The sequence below is a fragment of the Ascaphus truei genome, chromosome 1 (genome assembly GCF_040206685.1).
Source record: "Ascaphus truei isolate aAscTru1 chromosome 1, aAscTru1.hap1, whole genome shotgun sequence".
Classification (NCBI taxonomy): domain Eukaryota; kingdom Metazoa; phylum Chordata; class Amphibia; order Anura; family Ascaphidae; genus Ascaphus; species Ascaphus truei.
The window spans coordinates 223,921,672-223,941,509 of record NC_134483.1 but is presented as its reverse complement, the minus strand read 5'-3'; the positions used below and the strand labels follow the sequence as shown (position 1 = coordinate 223,941,509).

General features: G+C 45.5%; 1 protein-coding gene across 4 annotated transcripts in view; it reads left to right on the top strand.

The window, feature by feature from the left end:
* The first annotated feature begins 7,799 nt into the window (after nt 1–7,799).
* The window catches only part of YTHDC2 (YTH N6-methyladenosine RNA binding protein C2), a 68,739-nt gene continuing 56,700 nt past the window's right edge, over nt 7,800–19,838 (top strand). For 2 of the 4 annotated variants that reach the window (XM_075601544.1, XM_075601514.1), the window contains exons 1-4: nt 10,538–10,669; nt 12,477–12,577; nt 16,363–16,530; nt 19,198–19,288. In XM_075601544.1, the coding sequence (XP_075457659.1) occupies nt 16,368–16,530; nt 19,198–19,288 (254 nt within the window). In that variant the 5' untranslated portion in view covers nt 10,538–10,669; nt 12,477–12,577; nt 16,363–16,367. Of the gene's footprint in view, nt 7,917–10,537; nt 10,670–12,476; nt 12,578–15,655; nt 15,808–16,362; nt 16,531–19,197; nt 19,289–19,838 lie in introns of those variants that run through there. The other 2 variants (XM_075601525.1, XM_075601535.1) reach the window with 2 other exon arrangements.

Sequence of the window (19,838 nt, the reverse complement as noted above, 5' to 3'; positions counted from 1 at the left end):
TGGCATCTACTGCCCCCCTAAAGCCCCTCTACAATCCCTGACTGATATCACCCAGTTTCTTGGCTCCATTTCCTCTCTGAATGAGAAGAGTGAGCTGCTAGTTCTTGGGGATTTCAACTTCAATTGGCTTGACCCTAAAAACCACAAAATCCAGATACAACTCAAGTCACTTAACCTATCACAACTAATTTCCCAACCCACACAGACAAACCTGAAATCGCATAACCATTCCTTGCTAGACTGGATTCTCTCCTCAAACCCCAGCAGAATCCAATCCTATGGCATCCTTCCTGACATTTTCAGTGACCATGCAATAGTGTACTGTGTAAGGAAAATAAAAACGCCCCATTCAAGCCCTAAAGTTCTCCTCACTAGAACATTTAAAAACTTTAACCCACAACAGTTTCTGGATGACCTTACCAACTGCCTATGGCACAGAATCGATTTTATTCCTGACCCTGATTCTGCGCTCAACTATTTCCAATCCGAGTTCTTAAAACTCTGCGATACCCATGCTCCACTACGCAAAATAAGGGTACAGGGGGGCCATCTTCCATGGGTTACAACTGACCTTATTGCACTCTACCAGCTCAGGGATACCTTGTGGAAAAGCTACAAAGTAACTTCCACTACCAAGGAACTCAATCACTACAGATGCCTGCGGAACATGTGCACAAGGCAAACAAGGCACGCAAAAGCACAATATTACTCTGACAATCTCCATCAAAATACATCAAACCCAGCTAACTTCTGGAAGGTTATCAACAATATATTCCAGCCTCCTAACCATCAACAACCAAGTAATATCACTAAGGGGGATATTACTCTGACAAACCCCACTGACATTGCAAATGCATTCAATGATTACTTTGTGGGGTGTGCCACTAACTTATTAGCGAAACGCAGCCCAAACCACAGAGCTGAGTCTCATCCTGGGAGTACCCACATAGCCCCACCCCCTCCCAACACTGCCCACAATTTTCAATTTGGCCCAATATCTGAAGAGGAGATTACACAAGTGCTCCTCAAACTAAAACTAAGCAGCCAATGCGGACCTGACTTACTACAATCTAGGTTCCTACGACTTGGTGCCCCAGCCATTGCCAAACCAATTGCTTCCATAGTCAACTCTATCCTGTCTGCAGGCCATATCCCTAATACCTGGAAAACTGCCAGAGTTGTCCCAATCTTCAAAAGTGGGGACAAAAACACTGTCTCAAACTACAGACCAATCTCACTTCCCCCAATTCTATCCGAAGTCATGGAAAAATGTGTACACTCCCAATTAAGCGATTTATATACCAAAACAAATTTCCCTAGCCAATTCCAATCTGGTTTTCGTCCCAAACACTCCATCGTAACTACCCTGCTAAAAGTTTGCAATGAAATCCATTGTGGAATGGAACGGGGACAACTCACTGGTGCAGTCTTCCTAGATTTTGCAAAGGCTTTTGATACAGTTTATCATGCTATCCTGCTTAACAAACTCCAGAGCTCTGGAATAGGGAAGCATGCTTTAAACTGGTTTCAGTCCTACCTATCAGGAAGATCCAAACATGTGTCCATCTCAGGCTCTAACTCCAACCCCCTGGATATCACCTGTGGTGTACCGCAAGGCTCTGTTCTGGGGCCCCTACTCTTCTCGGTGTTCATTAATGATCTTTCCACAGCTTGTAAGGAAGCCTCAATACACATGTATGCAGATGACACAATCCTATATGCACACAGCTATAGCCTCTCTGACCTTCAACACATATTTTAGTCTGACTTTTTGAGACTCGAAAACTCGATTTCCCAAAACAAACTGTTTTTAAACACTGACAAGACTGTAACAATGGTATTTGGGACCAAGACTAAATTTTTAAAGCTTCCAGTGACTGAGCTCCTGATTAGAACCAATGCTAACACCACCCTAACCCCTGTCACTAGTTTTAAATACCTGAGCTTATGGTTTGACTCCCACTTAACATTCAGAATGCACATTGATACCCTGACAACCAAGACCTATGCCAAACTAGGGGTACTTTACAGGAACAAATCCTCCCTAAGTCTCCTGGTCAGAAAGCGTATCGCACAGCAGATGCTAATGCCAATTATTGACTATGGAGACTGTAACAGGGGAGTAATCCCTGTTCAAGTAATGTGTCTTTCATCTAGCAGTGTGGTGGTTAACTGCTGGTAGTCAATTAATACACACCACGTGCCTGATTTAGATTGCTTACAAAAGCCTGTCTGTTGAGACAGGAAGTGTCTCCTTAGCTCATACCTGAGCTGAACTTGGGAGAGAGAGAGGAGAGATTGTCTTTACTCTCACAACCTGTCTTGAGCTCTGCCAGAAGACACAGCATAGCTGATTTCAAGACACAGGGAAAACTTCTAAACCTGAATGCTGACACACCCTGAGGGAAGGGAGCTGAACCAGGAACAGAGGAGATTTTCCCTCCAAGGAACAGATAAGACTTTCATTCTTAAGAGACTTCTTATATCTGCTTATTTCATGCTATATGTTTTGGGGCTGGGAGACATGCTTAACTAAGGGAGTTGTGAAATTGCATAGTATGTCACTAGAAATACTCCCAAGTGAATAGAAGCTTTGTTTCCCCCTTGTTTGGATGGTTTCCTAATGATAAGGAAAAGGCACAATAAAGCCTCGTTATAATTTCACCTTATAAAGTCTCCAATTGTGTACCTCTGTGAACGTCTGTCTACAGAGACATAATATATGGCACGGCACCTCAAACCCACCTTAGCAAACTTGACACCCTCTACAATTCAATTTGTCATTTTGTTCTCCAATGCAACTACAACACACATCACTGCGAAATGCTCAAAGAACTAGATTGGTCATCACTAGAGTCTAGGCGCAAAGTTCACCTTTCCTGTCTTGCCTTTAAATTCTTTATGGGCAAGCTACCCAGCTATCTGAACAAGCGCCTCGCCCCTGCCACATGCAGCACTTATCACCTGAGATCAGACTCCAAAAGACTGTACATGGTGCCAAGGCTCTACAAAGTATCCGGCCGTTCCTCCTTCTCTTACCGTGCACCCCAAAACTGGAACAACCTACCAGAGACTCTCACATCCACCACCAGTTTAAGTTCTTTCAAATCTAAGGCTCTCTCACATTTTAATCTGGTCTGTAACTGTTTCATACGCCCATAATATATATTTTCTTTAACTGTGCATGCAATGTCTTGTATATAATGTATACCCTGTTCATTTATGTAACTGTATTTGTAACCATGTATTATTTGTCTTAACTCTGTGCCCAGGACATACTTGAAAACGAGAGGTAACTCTCAATGTATTACTTCCTGGTAAAATATTTTATAAATAAATAAATAAAATAAATAAATATGCCGTTTTTTCTCCAATGCAACTACAGCACACATCACTGCAAAATACTTAAAGAACTAGACTGGTCATCACTTGAGTCTAGATGCAAAGTTCATACTGTATTTCCTTTCTTGCCTTCAAATACTTTCTGGGCAAGCTACCTGTCTATTGGAACAAGCTCCTTACCCCTTCTACATGCAGCACTTATCACTTGAGATCTGACTCCAAGACTGTTCATGGTCCCAAGGTTCAGCAAAGTATTCGGCTTCTCCTCTTACCGTGCACCCCAAAACTGGAACAATCTACCGGAAACTCTCACAGCCACCACCAGTCTAAGTTCTTTCAAAACTAAAGCTGTCATACATTTTAATCTGGTCTGTAACTGTTATATACGCCTATAATATATATTATCTCTAACTGTGCATGCAATGTCTTGCATATAATGTATACCCTGTTCACTTATGTAACTGTATTTGTGCCATGTATTATTTGTCATCTTAACTATATTCCCAGGACATACTGGAAAATGACAGGTAACTCTCAATGTATTACTTCCTGGTAAAACATTTTATAAATAAATAAAAAAGTACATTCAGTACCTGAAACTTAGCCACTGTACAACTATCCAATACCGTTCAATAAATACATCAAGTGTATAAGTGCTAAGTATAATCTAATAATTATCATACATTATTGTATTTAAACAATACAATGAGTGTGTATATATATATAAATGTGTGCTCATTTGCATGTCATTAACCAGAATCCCTTGCTGCAGTGGAAGTGCTGTGTGCTGGGCGATAATGGTGAAAGACAGGGTTGCAGACCTGTCTAAGACATGCAAATGAATATACAGGAATATTTACAGTTGCTATATATATATATAAGAAAGGAAAAGCGCACCCCCTAGTGCATTATCTTCAAAGTAGAGAAGATAAATGTTTTAATGATAAAAAGGTACAAGGCAATATACACTTACAAGATAAACATGTAGAAATTTCACACAAAGGTATCTTTGGAAGCCTGAGATAACCAGCTCATACAGATGGAAAGTGGGGGCACACCGAGACTCCCTGTGACCGCAATGGGCAGATGTGTATACAGCTGATAGCGTCTCTAACACAGTTCCAAATTGGTGCTTGATGGTGATGGCGTGACAAGGAGCCAAAGCAGGAGCCTCCACCGAGCAACAGCATAAATCAGGCACCTCAAAGACCTATAGTATGTATAAGTCTCACAGAGTAGCGCGGACACACAGCGAGAGTACCAGTGACGTCAGGCCTACGCGTTTCGTCCGCGACAGCGAACTTCGTCAGGGGTGTATGACGTGCCAAAAGGGCACAGTAAATATACACAAAATTGCTGGAATTCGATTGGACAGTTGAAAAATCACTAGCAAGAACATGATTACCATAATCTCATGTTATGGCATCAGCGACATCACAGAGGAGGATCTCAAGCAGTCTGGTGTTGCACACGGGTCACAGGGTGGTGGGGGTGCTGTCACAGCTCTGCTCCGACGGCCGTTTCGCCAAAAAGGCTTCTTCCGGGAGCGTACCAGAGAATCCTCCTCTGTGATGTCGCTGATGCCATAACATGAGACTTTGGTCTGTATTACAGGACTTTCCTGTTGCCTTACTGTGAGACGCTGGTCTTAATCACAGGACTTCCTCAGTGCCCTGTACACTATCTATCTGAAGTGCTCTATGTCCCTGGGCTACTCTCATTGAATTTTTGCTCATTACCTTTGAGCTCTGCATCTCTGGGGATTTTACATGAGTGCTATTAGTGCACTATTTGGACTTTTCTCTCCTGCTGCTTATTCCATAGGTGCAGCTTAGTCCAGGCATCAGTATACAGAGCTGACTTGCAGCACATTAGAGGGTCTAATTTTTATTCATTTTCAGCTATGTGTCTTACCATCTCTCACCATTATTAAGAGGTTTATGTATAATTATTATATATTTTTTCTGTGGTCTGGACCTATTTACCATTCATATTAATTATTATTTATTGCATTGGATCGGCCGATCTTAGTCACACTACTGGGGGGAAAAACAATTTTTCCCCTGGTTTTGTTATGGTATATTTGCAATAATACATTGTTACCTTGTTTTGGTTCTTACCAGACCTATTGTACTTCTTTGGTGTTTCTACGCTGTGTCACATAGCGATTTGTTATATGATCTGTGTGGGTCTGTTTTATGTGTTTTTTATACTTTTTGCTAATAAAGTCCATTTTTTCTATTTTTCATTATACAGTGTTTGAGTGCACCTTTTTGACCCTACTTTTTCCTTTTTTATGTTATATATATATATATATATATATATATATATACAATGGGGAAAGGCGGGGTTGCAGACCTGCCTAAGACATGCAGATGAGCATATAGCTATATTTGCATATATATATATATATATATATATATATTTATTAACAAAAGAAACCAGAAAAATCCCACATAAAGCACTCAGGTATACAAAAAGTATAACAAATTTATTAAAGAACATATCACAAAAAATACAAAATAAAACAGTCACATATCCCTCAGAAGTGAAAGTGCCCTGGAATGATATGATATAATACCTGCTAGTGATGACCAGAACAAAAGCTATCATAAATATAATAATGACACCATACCAACAGATTGGTGAGGCATGTGATTGCCTCCCACCTGTATGACCGGCCGGTCAAACAAGTCTAAACAAGCAGGCTAAATGACATAAAGAAACCAGGAATCCTGCACTAACCAAGAGTCTAACACTGAAGTTAGAAACTAGGATGGGAAAGAGCATAAAACCCATGAAATGACATGTGAAAATGCTACTCTGCAGTAATATAAAGGGTGAGGAGGTATTCACTGTGTGAGTGACAGTAATGATAAAAGCACCCACTTAAAGACCATGCAGCATGTGTATGCCAAGACTATTCATGACACGGCACTCTATGTAACATCAGGCACAGAGTAAATTGCTGCACAAACATTGATATCTAAGTGCACCACAGTAGCTGCCAGAAATGGACTCCAAGGTAAACAGGGGTCAAAGTCAAATATCAAAACATACTGAGGCAATACTTAGCCCAGTGTGGAGCCTTCGTGAGCCATAAACATGAGAGTCCAGCATAAAGAGTCGGCATAAAATCCACCGCTGGTCCGCAGAGTAAATCCCAGGAGTGCAGGAGAAAACACGTGTAGAGGGTTAAGAGGACAAACAAGACAAATCCCGACGTACGTTTCGCCACCGCTTTGTCTTGGGGCTAGACAAGGACTACACCTTGAAAAGCGCTATGACAGAGTGAGACGCGTGGGAGGAGAACCCAAAAAAGAGATGGGAGGTGGAGCGCAGAGAAAGAAAATACCAGGGTGAGATAGGGTCAATTTATTGTAACAACAAAACACAGAATTACTTACAATTGGTAAAACAGCAGCATGTAGATACTCCCACAGAAATCTGGTCTGCGTCTATTTGGTTGCCCCCGTCCTGACTACGACACACTGCTTCAGTCACACAGGGTCCCTGACCCGGAACCGTAACAACCAAGTGATAGGCGGGCTCTCTCAGGTCGTGGCAAAAGCTGTAGCAATAGCAACAGCCACTCCAGACTGACGGGGGGATTTCCCAGCAAATACAGAAAATAGGGAGATTCTACTGTGCTAAAAAATGCACTCCTACCCAGGAGTGCAACATAAAAGTATTCAAACAACCCTCTACGCGTTTTGCGCAGTATAGCGCTTCGTCAGGAGCTATACTGCGCGAAACGCGTAGAGGGTTGTTTGAATACTTTTATGTTGCACTCCTGGGTAGGAGTGCATTTTTTAGCACAGTAGAATCTCCCTATTTTCTGTATTTGCTGGGAAATCCCCCCGTCAGTCTGGAGTGGCTGTTGCTATTGCTACAGCTTTTGCCACGACCTGAGAGAGCCCGCCTATCACTTGGTTGTTACGGTTCCGGGTCAGGGACCCTGTGTGACTGAAGCAGTGTGTCGTAGTCAGGACGGGGGCAACCAAATAGACGCAGACCAGATTTCTGTGGGAGTATCTACATGCTGCTGTTTTACCAATTGTAAGTAATTCTGTGTTTTGTTGTTACAATAAATTGACCCTATCTCACCCTGGTATTTTCTTTCTCTGCGCTCCACCTCCCATCTCTTTTTTGCATTCTGGACTGTTATCTGGCCGGCTGATCACCGGAGGGAGAGGGAGCAGCGGGAGAGGAGACCTTCCTGAGGAATTTCCCTAAAGATCCCAGACGAGCGCAATCTCCATCTCCAGGAACTGTTGGAGGAGAACCCCCCTTTTTGTTTTGTGTTCCCCTTATGTTTTTTATGTAGATTCATTAAATAATTTTTAATCTGCAGTGAGTGCTTTTTTGGCTTCTCTGGCTGTCCGCCAATCCCCTTCGGTGTTCTTGGCTTCCTCCCTGATTGGATGGACCCGCACGGCAGTGCAGAGTTTGATGATAGCAGATCCTGCTGCAGACGGCTCCGGAGGACGGCGCTGGATGTTAAGCATTGCGTGCACCACGCTGGGACCGGAAGAAAACTGTAACGGACTGTGAGATAGAGCGGGACCACAGAGGTATTTTCTACTTATATATTTCCCTCTTCTGGTTATTCCTGCCTACAGTCAGCATTGAGCCTGCCAGCTCTACTTCCATGCACTAAGGTCCACCATCCCCTATATGGAGCATCTGTAACTACATCACACTGCTCACACTATACTATACCCACACCATAACGCTGCTGCTTTCATGCCATTTCATTCTGGAATATACATTATTTGAACATGTTTTTGTTCATTAATACAACTAGCTGTCTTGGAAGCTATGAATGGTTTGTCTGTTAAACACAGGTCAGTAGCAGGCTGCTTTTTGTTTATATATATATATATATATATATATGAGTGAAAAAATGTTTGTCTGTCTGCACCGTCTGTGATTGGCCGGCGAACGGCAACACCTCATTGGCCTGCAGGGTGGCCTGACCTCACGGCCACGCCTACGCAGCCCCTCACACACACCCCCTTGGCCTCACTTTCCATTTGGTGACTGCCAGGAAAGCAACTTACTCCTACACCTCCATTTGCTACGAGCGCTTCTTGCGCTCTGGTTATTGCCACGACCGCACACTGTCTCCCCCCCCCCATCCTCTTGCGTCCCTTCACTGTCTCACACACCCACACATCTTGCGTCCCTCAAGATTCCCTTCCCCTCAGGGGCGCCACCGCACCCAAACCACCCTCCCCCGCCTCACATCAGGCCCGCCGGTACATCATCACTTTCCACTCAGGGGCGCCGCCGCACCACCCTCCCCCGCCTCCTTCCCTCCCTCACATCAGGCCCGCCGCTGCAGCTACGTTCTCCCACCTCCTCACGGGAGCCGTTGCACCACCCTTCTCCCGCCTCCCTTCACCGCAGGGGTGCCGCCGGCCACAGGGGTGCCGCCGCTGCTCCCTTCACCTCACACCCTGAAACATTCACACTCACCCTCCCGTGTGACGCCACTGCACCCTCCTACCGCCTCACGGAAATTCAGGGGCGACGAAAGAGACGGGGAGCGGAGAAAGAGACGGGGGGAGCGGAGAAAGAGACGGGGGGAGCGGAGAAAGAGACGGGGGGAGCGGAGAAAGAGACGGGGGGAGCGGAGAAAGAGACGGGGGGAGCGGAGAAAGAGACGGGGGGAGCGGAGAACGAGACGGGGGGAGCGGAGACAGAGACGGGGGAGCGGAGACAGAGACGGGGGGAGCGGAGACAGAGACGGGGGGAGCGGAGACGGGGGGAGCGGAGACGGGGGGAGCTGAGACGGGGGGAGCGGAGACGGGGGGAGCTGAGACGGGGGGAGCGGAGACAGAGACATGGGGAGCGGAGAAAGAGACAGGGGGAGAGGAGAGAGGAGGGGAGCAGAGAGAGGAGGGGAGCAGAGAGACAGGGGGAGCGGAGAGAGGAGGGGAGCAGAGAGACAGGGGGAGCAGAGAGAGGAGGGGAGCAGAGAGAGGAGGTGAGCAGAGAGAGGAGGTGAGCAGAGAGACAGGGGGAGCGGAGAGAGGAGGGGAGCAGAGAGACAGGGAGAGCGGAGAGAGGAGGGGAGCAGAGAGACAGGGGGAGCAGAGACAGGGGGAGCGGAGAGACAGGGGGAGCGGAGAGAGGAGGGGAGCGGAGAGAGGAGGGGAGCAGAGAGACAGGGGGAGCGGAGAGAGGAGGGGAGCGGAGAGACAGGGGGAGCGGAGAGACAGGGGGAGCGGAGAGACAGGGGGAGCAGAGAGAGGAGGGGAGCAGAGAGACAGGGGGAGCGGAGAGAGGAGGGGAGCGGAGAGAGGAGGGGAGCGGAGAGACGGGGGGAGCGGAGAGACGGGGGGAGCAGAGAGACGGGGGGAGCAGAGAGACGGGGGGAGCAGAGAGACGGGGGGAGCAGAGAGACGGGGGGAGCAGAGAGACGGGGGGAGCAGAGAGACGGGGGGAGCAGAGAGAGGAGGAGAGCAGAGAGACAGGGGGAGCGGAGAGACAGGGGGGAGCGGAGAGAGGAGGGGAGCAGAGAGACAGGGGGGAGCGGAGAGAGGAGGGGAGCAGAGAGACAGGGGGAGCGGAGAGAGGAGGGGAGCAGAGAGACAGGGGGAGCAGAGAGAGGAGGGGAGCAGAGAGACAGGGGGAGCGGAGAGAGGAGGGGAGCAGAGAGACAGGGGGAGCGGAGAGAGGAGGGGAGCAGAGAGACAGGGGGAGCGGAGAGAGGAGGGGAGCAGAGAGACAGGGGGGAGCGGAGAGAGGAGGGGAGCAGAGAGACAGGGGGGAGCGGAGAGAGGAGAGGAGCAGAGAGACAGGGGGGAGCGGGAAAATGACATCCCGGGCAACGCCGGGTAGATCAGCATATACTTCTAATATATAACTGTTAATATAATACACATGTAACCCTGACTGTGTACAACTTAAACAAATATAATAAACATGACTTAAACACTGCACACCTGTTAAATGAATAACAATGTCAGAACATTGTATAATCTCTCCTGTGTGGCGCTGCTGCTCTTTTATTGCACAGTGACTGACGGCTCTTCGCTCAGCCCCTTTAAGTGACGCACCCCATCTGCACTGCCAATTGCCTCCCCCTAGCGTCACTTGCCCGAGTCAAAGATGGCCGCGTCGCGCTTGGCCAGTCCCTCGCCCAGTGACGCGGCCCATCTTCCGTCACGTGTTCAGACCCCCCTCCCTTCCTCTGGCTGTGGCTTCTAGAGGGGCTGGCCTAGGCTTTACGTAGTTAGCTGAGGGAGAAAGCGCAGTGTACGGAGCGCGGCAGGGGACAGAAGGAGACAGAACGGGGGCAGCTCATCCTGCTAGAGCGGTGAGACTGATATGCACCTCCAGAGTGTGGTGACCTCCTGTAGTATAAAGTGGGGACATTGTGCTGGCTGAGGAGCCAGGGAAACGGCATGTCCTCCACAACTATCCCTCTATACAGTATATGTCACAGGCAGGCGCTGAATATTAGCTGCAAATATATCGCTTTTCTACTTGACAATATTAATCTCCTTCCCGTAAATGTCAGTGGAGGACTGAGCTCTCCCAGTGGGGGACTGCGCTCTCCCAGAGGGGGACTGCTGCGCTCTCCCAGTGGAGGACTGCGCTCTCCCAGTGGGAGACTGCGCTCTCCCAGAGGGGGACTGCTGCGCTCTCCCAGTGGGGGACTGCGCTCTCCCAGTGGGGGACTGCGCTCTCCCAGTGGAGGACTGCGCTCTCCCAGTGGGGGACTGCGCTCTCCCAGTGGGGGACTGCGCTCTCCCAGAGGGGGACTGCGCTCTCCCAGTGGGGGACTGCGCTCTCCCAGTGGGGGACTGCGCTCTCCCAGTGGGGGACTGCGCTCTCCCCTCTTATGATCTAATTTTAGTGCCTGAGTCACAGGGAGATAAAGTGACTTACCCAAGGTCGCAAGGCTGACACCAGGATTTGAATCTGACCCTCTTGCTTCAAAACCAATGCTACACCCTGGAGCTGACCCTGAGGTTCAGGTTCCCTGAATTGGGGTTCACCTGCTTGAAATGCAATGATATTACCGCTGACACCCCTCATTTATTACCAGGCCACTTTCTCCTGGACCCCAGGAATTTGCGGTCACCGCTCTCAAGCATGAGCACGGTCAGCGCCAGCGGGGCCGCAGCCTAATGTTCATATTTAATGACACCCACGCATTAATCTAAAATTCACTTCTAAAAGAAGTAATATGAATGTGGATTTCTTATCTGTATTAGCCCCATGACTTTCACAATCTGTCTTCCCTATTGGTTAAAATCACATGTGCAAAGGGCAAATTGTAATGTCTGAGTAGACAGTTTTAAGGTTATTGAATAGATGAGACATTGGTTAAGGATTAGGAGGGGGATTTTATGAAGCTTCGAGAAGGGAAATCCCAGCTCAGTCGACATTAACGGTTAATTAAGTCAGTGGCACTGAATGCCAATCAAGCGCCAATATCATTTATCCTCCCAGAGTTGTGCTAAATGGGATCTTTACTGGGACTGATGATCAGTAATATCTCAATCAGTGACCTTTTATACTGTATATAGTATAGAAGGGAAAGCAAGCCTTTTTGAAGATGTTCAACAGGGTTGATATTCTAAGAGGGATAAACAAAATAATTATTTCGGTAGATTAATGTTCAAGAGTGTGGCAACTACAATTTAATAAAACACATACTGTATCAGGGTACTAAAAAAATTAAGATGAATATATGTATATAAAACAAATACAATTTAGTAATAGTAAACTGTCCCTAACCACTAAGAAATATTGCAACAGACTGAAGACCAATCCCCAGGTCCCAGAACAAAAACAATCCAAAAAATGTCTGCACTATTTCAAGATTGCTCCGCAGGTGAAAAGAACTTAATATGCAAGGCTATCTTTCCCCAAGGTTAACTACAATTGAATGCCTAGAAAAATATAGCGTCATGCGCTTGGGCCACAAACGCTCAATAGCAGAATATAGGATTAATGGAACTATAATGTGAAATATTATAAAGAAAGAAAACAATTAAACAAAGCAATTTGGAATGTAAGCCGGATGCTAGGTTGTATAGGGCGAGTTATTAGCAGCATAAAGAGAGAGGTGCTGATGCCACTTTATAAGATGATTGGTAAAACCTCACCTACAGGGAAAATAACGTGGAACGGGATATTTGATCGCCGCCGTTTTGCCGTGACTTACCACGACGCCGATTCACCGCTGGAATCCCCGCCGCTGGCCACTTCTAAGGTTCGTTTAATTACTGTTTAGGATAGGGGTTAATTTAATGGCTTTTAATGGTTAGGGTAGAGGGTTTTAGGGTAAGGCACTTACCTTAGTCGCGAAGCGGGCGGCGGCCCCTGAGTGAGTCGCGGTGATGCGCCGGCGGTCATTTGGCTGCCGGAAAACGACCGTGACAAAAATGTCTGGACTAATGAAGGTCCATTGGGGATTAATGCCTGATCTGGCGTTATCTTACATTCAAGTATATGTGCGTTAACGTCAACGTCATTTACCGGATCTCCCCCCGTAAAGCACTGTGTTTAGTTCTGGAGACCATACTGTAGCTAAAATGATGTATTGTCTACATCCTAAAAGTAATCGGGAATGGCAGCAGGACCTCAACATGCACGGCTCGGAGGCAAAGCTTTGTGGAAGAGTCTCATAACATAGGTTGTAGGGGCTAATATAGTAAGGGAATGAAATAAATGCTTGGAATAGACAGGCTAATCTACATTTAAAAGAAACAAAAGAGTTTGAGGTTTCACTGTGGATATTTACTTATTTATAACATGTTTTACCAGGAAGTAATGCATTGAGTTACCCGTTTTACCAGGAAGTAATGCATTGAGTTACCCGTTTTACCAGGAAGTAATACATTGAGTTACCTCTTGTTTTCAAGTATGTCCTAGGAATAGAGTTAAGTAATACATTGAGTTACAGCAGGGCCCCGCTCATACGGCGCTTTCCGTTCCAGGCCGCCACCGGAAAGCGGTGCCCTACTGTACTGTATTGTACCTTTGAAAACAGAGATGCAGAGCTGTAGGCTGACTTTCGCTGACAAATGGCATCTGACAAGGAGTTGCGCACGTACTAATACTGTTTAGTGACAGCCGGATACTCAGCTGCAGAGCGCGTCATGCCGAAAATCGCCGGAAAAACGGAACAGGCGCCGAACCTAATGAATATGAGTATAAATTGGGAAACGCTGTATGAGCGGAACGCCGTAAAGCGGGGCCCTACTGTACCTCTCGTTTTCAAGTATGTCCTAGGAATAGAGTTAAGATGACAAATAATGCATGGTTTCAAATACATAGTTACATAAGTGAACAGGGTATACATATAGGATAATAGAATGAGTGCAGAAAACGACAAGCGCAAAAATGTACTTGAAAAATTAAATATAAAAGTCTTAAGTGACTTACAGTGAAATGGTGTGGGAATCGGTTTACAAGGTGGATCACGTGGTTTTATCTGCAAACAATTTCTGTCTCTATGTATTTAGTTACTGCTTAGGGAATATAATACTAACGGCATGTTATTGTATAGCGTTGCTAGTTTTACGTAGAGCTTTACAGACATTTTGTAGGTCCCTGCCCCATGGAGCTTACAATCTATCCTTTTGGTGCCTGAGGCAGAGGGAGATTCGTGACTTGCCCAAGGTCTCAAGGAGCTGACACCGGGAATTGAACCAGTACCAGTCAGTCTTTACTCACTGAGCCACTCCTTCTCCCATCGGTAGTGTGTGCAGAACCAGGCCTGAATAAGAGTTTTGTGTAACCATTCAAAAACAAACCTATTCTTGTACATTGTAATTATATCATGTACAGGCATACCCCGCATTAACGTACGCAATGGGACCGGAGCATGTATGTAAAGTGAAAATGTACTTAAAGTGAAGCACTACCTGTTTCCCACTTATCAATGCATGTACTGTACTGCAATCGTCATATACGTGTATAACTGCTGTAAATAAGGCATGTGTAACAGGCTGTATAGTCTCCCCGCTTGCGCACAGCTTCGGTACAGGTAGGTAGCCGGTATTGCTGATCAGGACGTGCTGACTGGCGCATGCGTGAGCTGCCGTTTGCCTATTGGGCGCTATGTCCTTACTCGCGAGTGTACTTAAAGTGAGTGTCCTTAAACCGGGGTATGCCTGTAGTTGTGAAAGTGTAAATTAATGGTAGGCCTATGGGGCCATATCTACTAAACAGTTGTCATGCCATGGCAACGTGACGTCATGATGCCGACACCGGAGCCGAGGTAAGCGGTGGGGGGGGGGGGGGGAGGGGAGCGCGAAGAGAGGGGAACAGCCAGCCTGGGGGCGCAGGGAAAAAAAAGATTGTGCTCCCCTGCCTTTCCCATTACCCCTGTTACTTTGCACGCAAACCCCTCCCCCCCCCCCCAAGTCCTCTGCGCATGTCTGCTCTTTAAAAATCCTTCTGTACAAATGTACTCCCCCTCGCTGCACATCTCCAGTGGAGCGATCCTCTCCACACCCTTGGAAACAGAAATGTACAGAAAAGAGACAAGCGCACCGAGGTGAGAACAATTCTAACATTTATCAGATCAGAGAAATATCAGAAGGGATTGGTCGAGCCGTTGCAGACGTCGGCTCCTGGTTTTGGCGAGCCATGAGGACTGTGTGTGGCTGTATGAGCGGCCCTGCTGGTCAAACATGGTTTGAATTAACATCCAGCACCAGTGCCTACTGCTGCCTCTATGAATCTGTCACTGTCTTTCATATTGTACGTTTTGATATTTCTCTCATCTGATACATTTGAGAGTTATACTCTCCTCGGTGCGCTGGTCTCTCTTCTCTACTATATATATATATATATATATATATATATATATATATATATATATATATATATATATATATATATATATCATAGTTACCAGTCCGTGAACTAATAAAGGAGACAGCATACAGCAAGGAGTAATTAAAAAACACACTGTTACACGAATGCCAACGTTTCGGTCCCACAGGGAAGCCTTCCTCAGGGCCTCCCTGTGGGACCGAAACGTTGGCATTCGTGTAACAGTGTGTTTTTGAATACATTACTTTTGGATTACTCCTTGCTGTAGGCTGTCTCCTTTATTAGTTCACGGACTGGTAACTATGCTGTTTATCTCTATGGGACTAGCATCTGCCTTATGCTTTGTATCAGTGTGCTGACTGGCTCTGTCTAATATATATATATATATATTTGGTTTCCCTAAATGCAATGATACTTAAAGCTGCTGTTTCCCCCCAACCCCCTCCATTTTTGTTCATTTGGTTTTCTCCAGTGAAGCAGGAGGTCTCCAGAGTTCAACCCCATTAGTTTCAGTTCCAGGGTCGCCGTGCTTCTGGAGATACCACTCGGTTTGCAGGGTTCCGTAGGAAGCTCTGACATCACCAGACGCGGCTTCCTATTGGCCTTGGTGACGTGGGTGCTTTACACTTTCCGAGATCCCGGGCACCCCCTTTGGAGGTGTGTATCTCGGGAAACCGGAGGTCGCGGGAGCTGAAATGAATGGGGTTCTTGGGCTAGTACTTTTTAAGTCACATGTTTACTGAACTGCTAGTGCACCCAGCGGCCATAGAATATACATTTCCTCTCGTGCCTCTGCTTCCCACGTATGCAAACTAACTGAAACAAATAAAAGTACTTATAGATGTCTGACTTTTTAAAATCGCACAGATTGAACTTCTTAGATGTCATTACCATTGTTTCATTGTGTCCCTAGGAGGGACTGTTCCCTTAAGCTACTGCAAGGAAAGAGAAGTGCTCATAAAAGAACAAAATATGAAGCAATCATTTGACTGAAATGATAACAGATATAAGCTGTATATAGCTTAGAGCTCAATGCTTTTCAAGTGGTTTTTTTTGTCTGGTGCTTGTTCTACTACTTGAATAATTGTCATCATTTACTAACATCGAAATAGTCTGCGGCATGGAGGATTGTCATTTTTCTAGGGGTTCATTCAAATGTTTAATATTGGCCAAACACAATTTCAACTGTTCTTTTCCGGCTTTCTCTTTTAGCAAAAATGTCCCGGCCTAGCAGCGCGTCACCAAGACCCAGCAGTGCCCAGCAGGCAGGTCCTTCAAACAGCGGGCGCGGAAAGGGACTTAAAGACATCCGTATAGATGAAGAGGTGAAAATAGCCGTCAATGTTGCACTGGAGAGATTTCGCTATAGCGATCAAAAAGGTGAGACTGTTGTTCGTTTATTTAGTAAATACAAATATCCCTTGTGAGCACCTTCATATATATGGCAGGTCTGCAACCCTGCTTTTCTCCATCATCTCTTAGCATACAATTCTTCCACTGCAGCTAGGAATTCTGGGAAATTACATGCAAATGAGCACACAGTGTCACTTTTTTGCTTCTTGTCCTTTTTAACATGAACCCCTATAAGGTTATGCTTATTATACAGCTTTTTTGTCACAGCCTGGGTTAAAGACGTGTGTAGCCAGTAACCCTACTCAAAGACAGCTATTTTGACCTTTTGGGTCTCATCAGTGTGAGGCTGGTTATACTGGTTTTGCAATGTGAGAGGTTTCAACCACACATTGAATATGTTATGGTGGGTTAAAAGGTGATATTTATTTAGTGCGATTTTAGCGCTGTTGACAAGTAAAATGTTTATTTAGTTATAATCCATATACAGAGTATTCTAACAGTGAAGGGGTTAGTAGCGATAGTGTTGAAAACAAATCATTATTACAAAGTGGGGGTGCGGGGGGGGGGGGGCGGGAGAGCATTGTACAGAAACTAATATACGCAATGTATCACATTCAATAAAGCACAGGGATTCCCAAGCCCAGTCCTCAAGGACCACTAACAGTGCAGGGTTAAGCATACCCCGGCTTGAACGCAGATAGTTCAGTCAAAAATGAATGAGCCACCTGTGCTAATGAGAGGTTAGCCTTAGTACCTGCGCTGTTATTGTTACTTGAGGACTGGATTTGGGAACATTTGCTCGAAAGTAAATGCTGAATTAACTCTAATGTAGAACTTGGGATAAAGGAAGATGGTTTAGTACCTGCCTCGTGACAGTGGGAATACATTTATTTGATATTTTTAACATTACTTGAGCCATTTCCAGGCAGCTGACAAACGTTACCCTACTTCCTCATCTGCTGCTACAGCATGTTTCCTCCACTTGAGTTTCTGCTTGAACTAAAAGTAAGATTGGGGAAATGGGAATAGCGGGGGTAGTGCTGGGGGTGTTTATGGGGATGGATAAGACTCAGCATTCAGGAGTGGAGCTGTGGGAGCTTATTCAGACCCGTCAATGCAGAATTACAGGACAAATGAAAGGTAGCAGAATTTTAATAGGAAAAAATATATGAATGCACTTTTAAATATTCCTTGATCCCCAAATCACAGAACACATGTTATGGTTCTAGTTATGTTATCTAGGGCTTTTCCTTTTTTTTTTTAACCAAAACACAGGTAAAACAAAACTGTAAGTGTGCAATCAGTGTGTTACTCGAACTGTTAAATGTGTCGCTATATAAACTCACTGATTTTCAGGGGTCTCACTGATTTGAATTCAGACACACTAATTTATGTCAATAGACTAGAGCAGGGGTGCGTAAACTTGGGGGCACGCAAGATTTCCTGGGGAGGGCGCGGCGCTTCCAGAGACCCTGCGCTCTTCCCCCAAAGCATTTACTTTAAATGCCTCTTTAAAAGTTCCCTTACCTTGTCTTTGATGGCGCGTCGCCAAGGCAACGCTGGGTCATGTGACCCCGAGGCGTAATTTGATGCCGGAGACAAGGTAAGAGGGGGGTGGGGCGAGGGCAGACGGGGGCGCAGGGGGAAAAGTTTGCGCAGCCCTGGACTAGATTTATGTCTACTGTCCCACACCAACCATTGTGTAAGCACTGCCTTATTCCCTCTCCTGCTGTCTCTGTAAGTCTCCCATCATACCTCTTACATTGTAAGATCTCCGGGGCAGGGATTTCCTTTCCTACGGTCTGACTTTGTTGGTTTGCACTTATTGCATTCGAATTCCCTGTACTGTATTGTCTCTTTTGTAAAGCACATAGTACACTGTGTCCTGTATAATTAAAGATATACATATATACTGTACATGGCATCAGCAGATTTCAGATCCGTCATGTCCAGTCGGGACCTGAAACATAGCGTTCTGCACCTCTTCACAGTAAAACGCAGTTCTGTATTGATATAAACTCGTGAGTATGCTTTGGGTGTTCCACCTATTGTTTGTTTTGTACAAGTACAGAAACTGAGCATGGCAGAACTGGTAAGTATGTGTAAATGTTATCACCAACACGATGTCCTTGCTTCCCAGAGGAAATCTTCACAGATTATTCATTAAGCTTCCACATACAGTCGCCTGCATTACAAAACAATAACCTGTACAAAAACAGGACCTTTTTACTGACAGCGAAAGGGTTAATATTAGAGATCAGAACCTTGCAATGATGGGGTAAAACTTTTTGGGGCGGCAGACTGCCAGACGTAAAGAGTGATGTAGTTACTGTATGTGCGCTATATCTTTGGTTCAAAGCACCGGTGATGATGGCAGAGTTTGTGTGCATGTTTTACAGATGTCTCTAAATACTTAAACGGCTGCTATATTGTTTATACTGTACATGTACTTATTCACTTGTCTTAAGTTGGAAACATCGAAGTTTTGAATATTCTTTATATTGCATGCAAATGTTCCCCGTGAACTGCTGGCCTTTCTGGCAATGAAGGGGTCATTCTTGTATTTATATACTATAAAAAGTGGATAATTTTAATGTTCTAAATCTGCAACATTGCTTTCAAGGGAGCAGAGTAGGTTACTGTTTTTTTTTTTCCCCATTGTTTGCTTATTTATTTTTGATTTTTTTGTTCAAGAAATGGAATTTCCTTCGTCCTTGACCAGTACCGAGCGAGCTTTTATTCACCGGCTGTCCCAGTCACTTGGATTGATCTCCAAGAGCAAAGGGTGAGTTAGTTTGTAGCCTGTCAACGCTTTCTTCCCTGCAGGGCTTCCCGCCATCGTACCCACTGTTCCTGTGTTTGCAATCTTACTGTACATCTTATAGTACAAACAGCTACATTATCATATCGCAGGCAAGCTTCATTTCGTCCTGAATATCCAAGATGTGTTAATCATTTTGTTACTTGATTCAATTCAGGCCTTAAGCATAAAAGTAAAGCAATTTTGTGATCTACATATATCCGTACTCACGTATGTATATGAGACTTGGACCCTAAATGCAAAGATCATTTGGAAGCTTCAGACAATGCAAAGAAGTATGGAGAGATGTATGATGGGTGTTGGCTGAAGAGACAGGGAACGGAATACATGGGTTCTAAATGTTACTAAAGTCTGTGACATCACAAGGGTGAAGGAATTCAAATGGCAATGGACCAGACATATTCGCAAGAAGAAATGACCATCGTTGGACAAAGATGCTGCTCGACTGGATTCCGAGAGAGATTAAAAGACCAAGACAGTGACCAAAATTAAAATGGGAGGATGAAATCTGAAA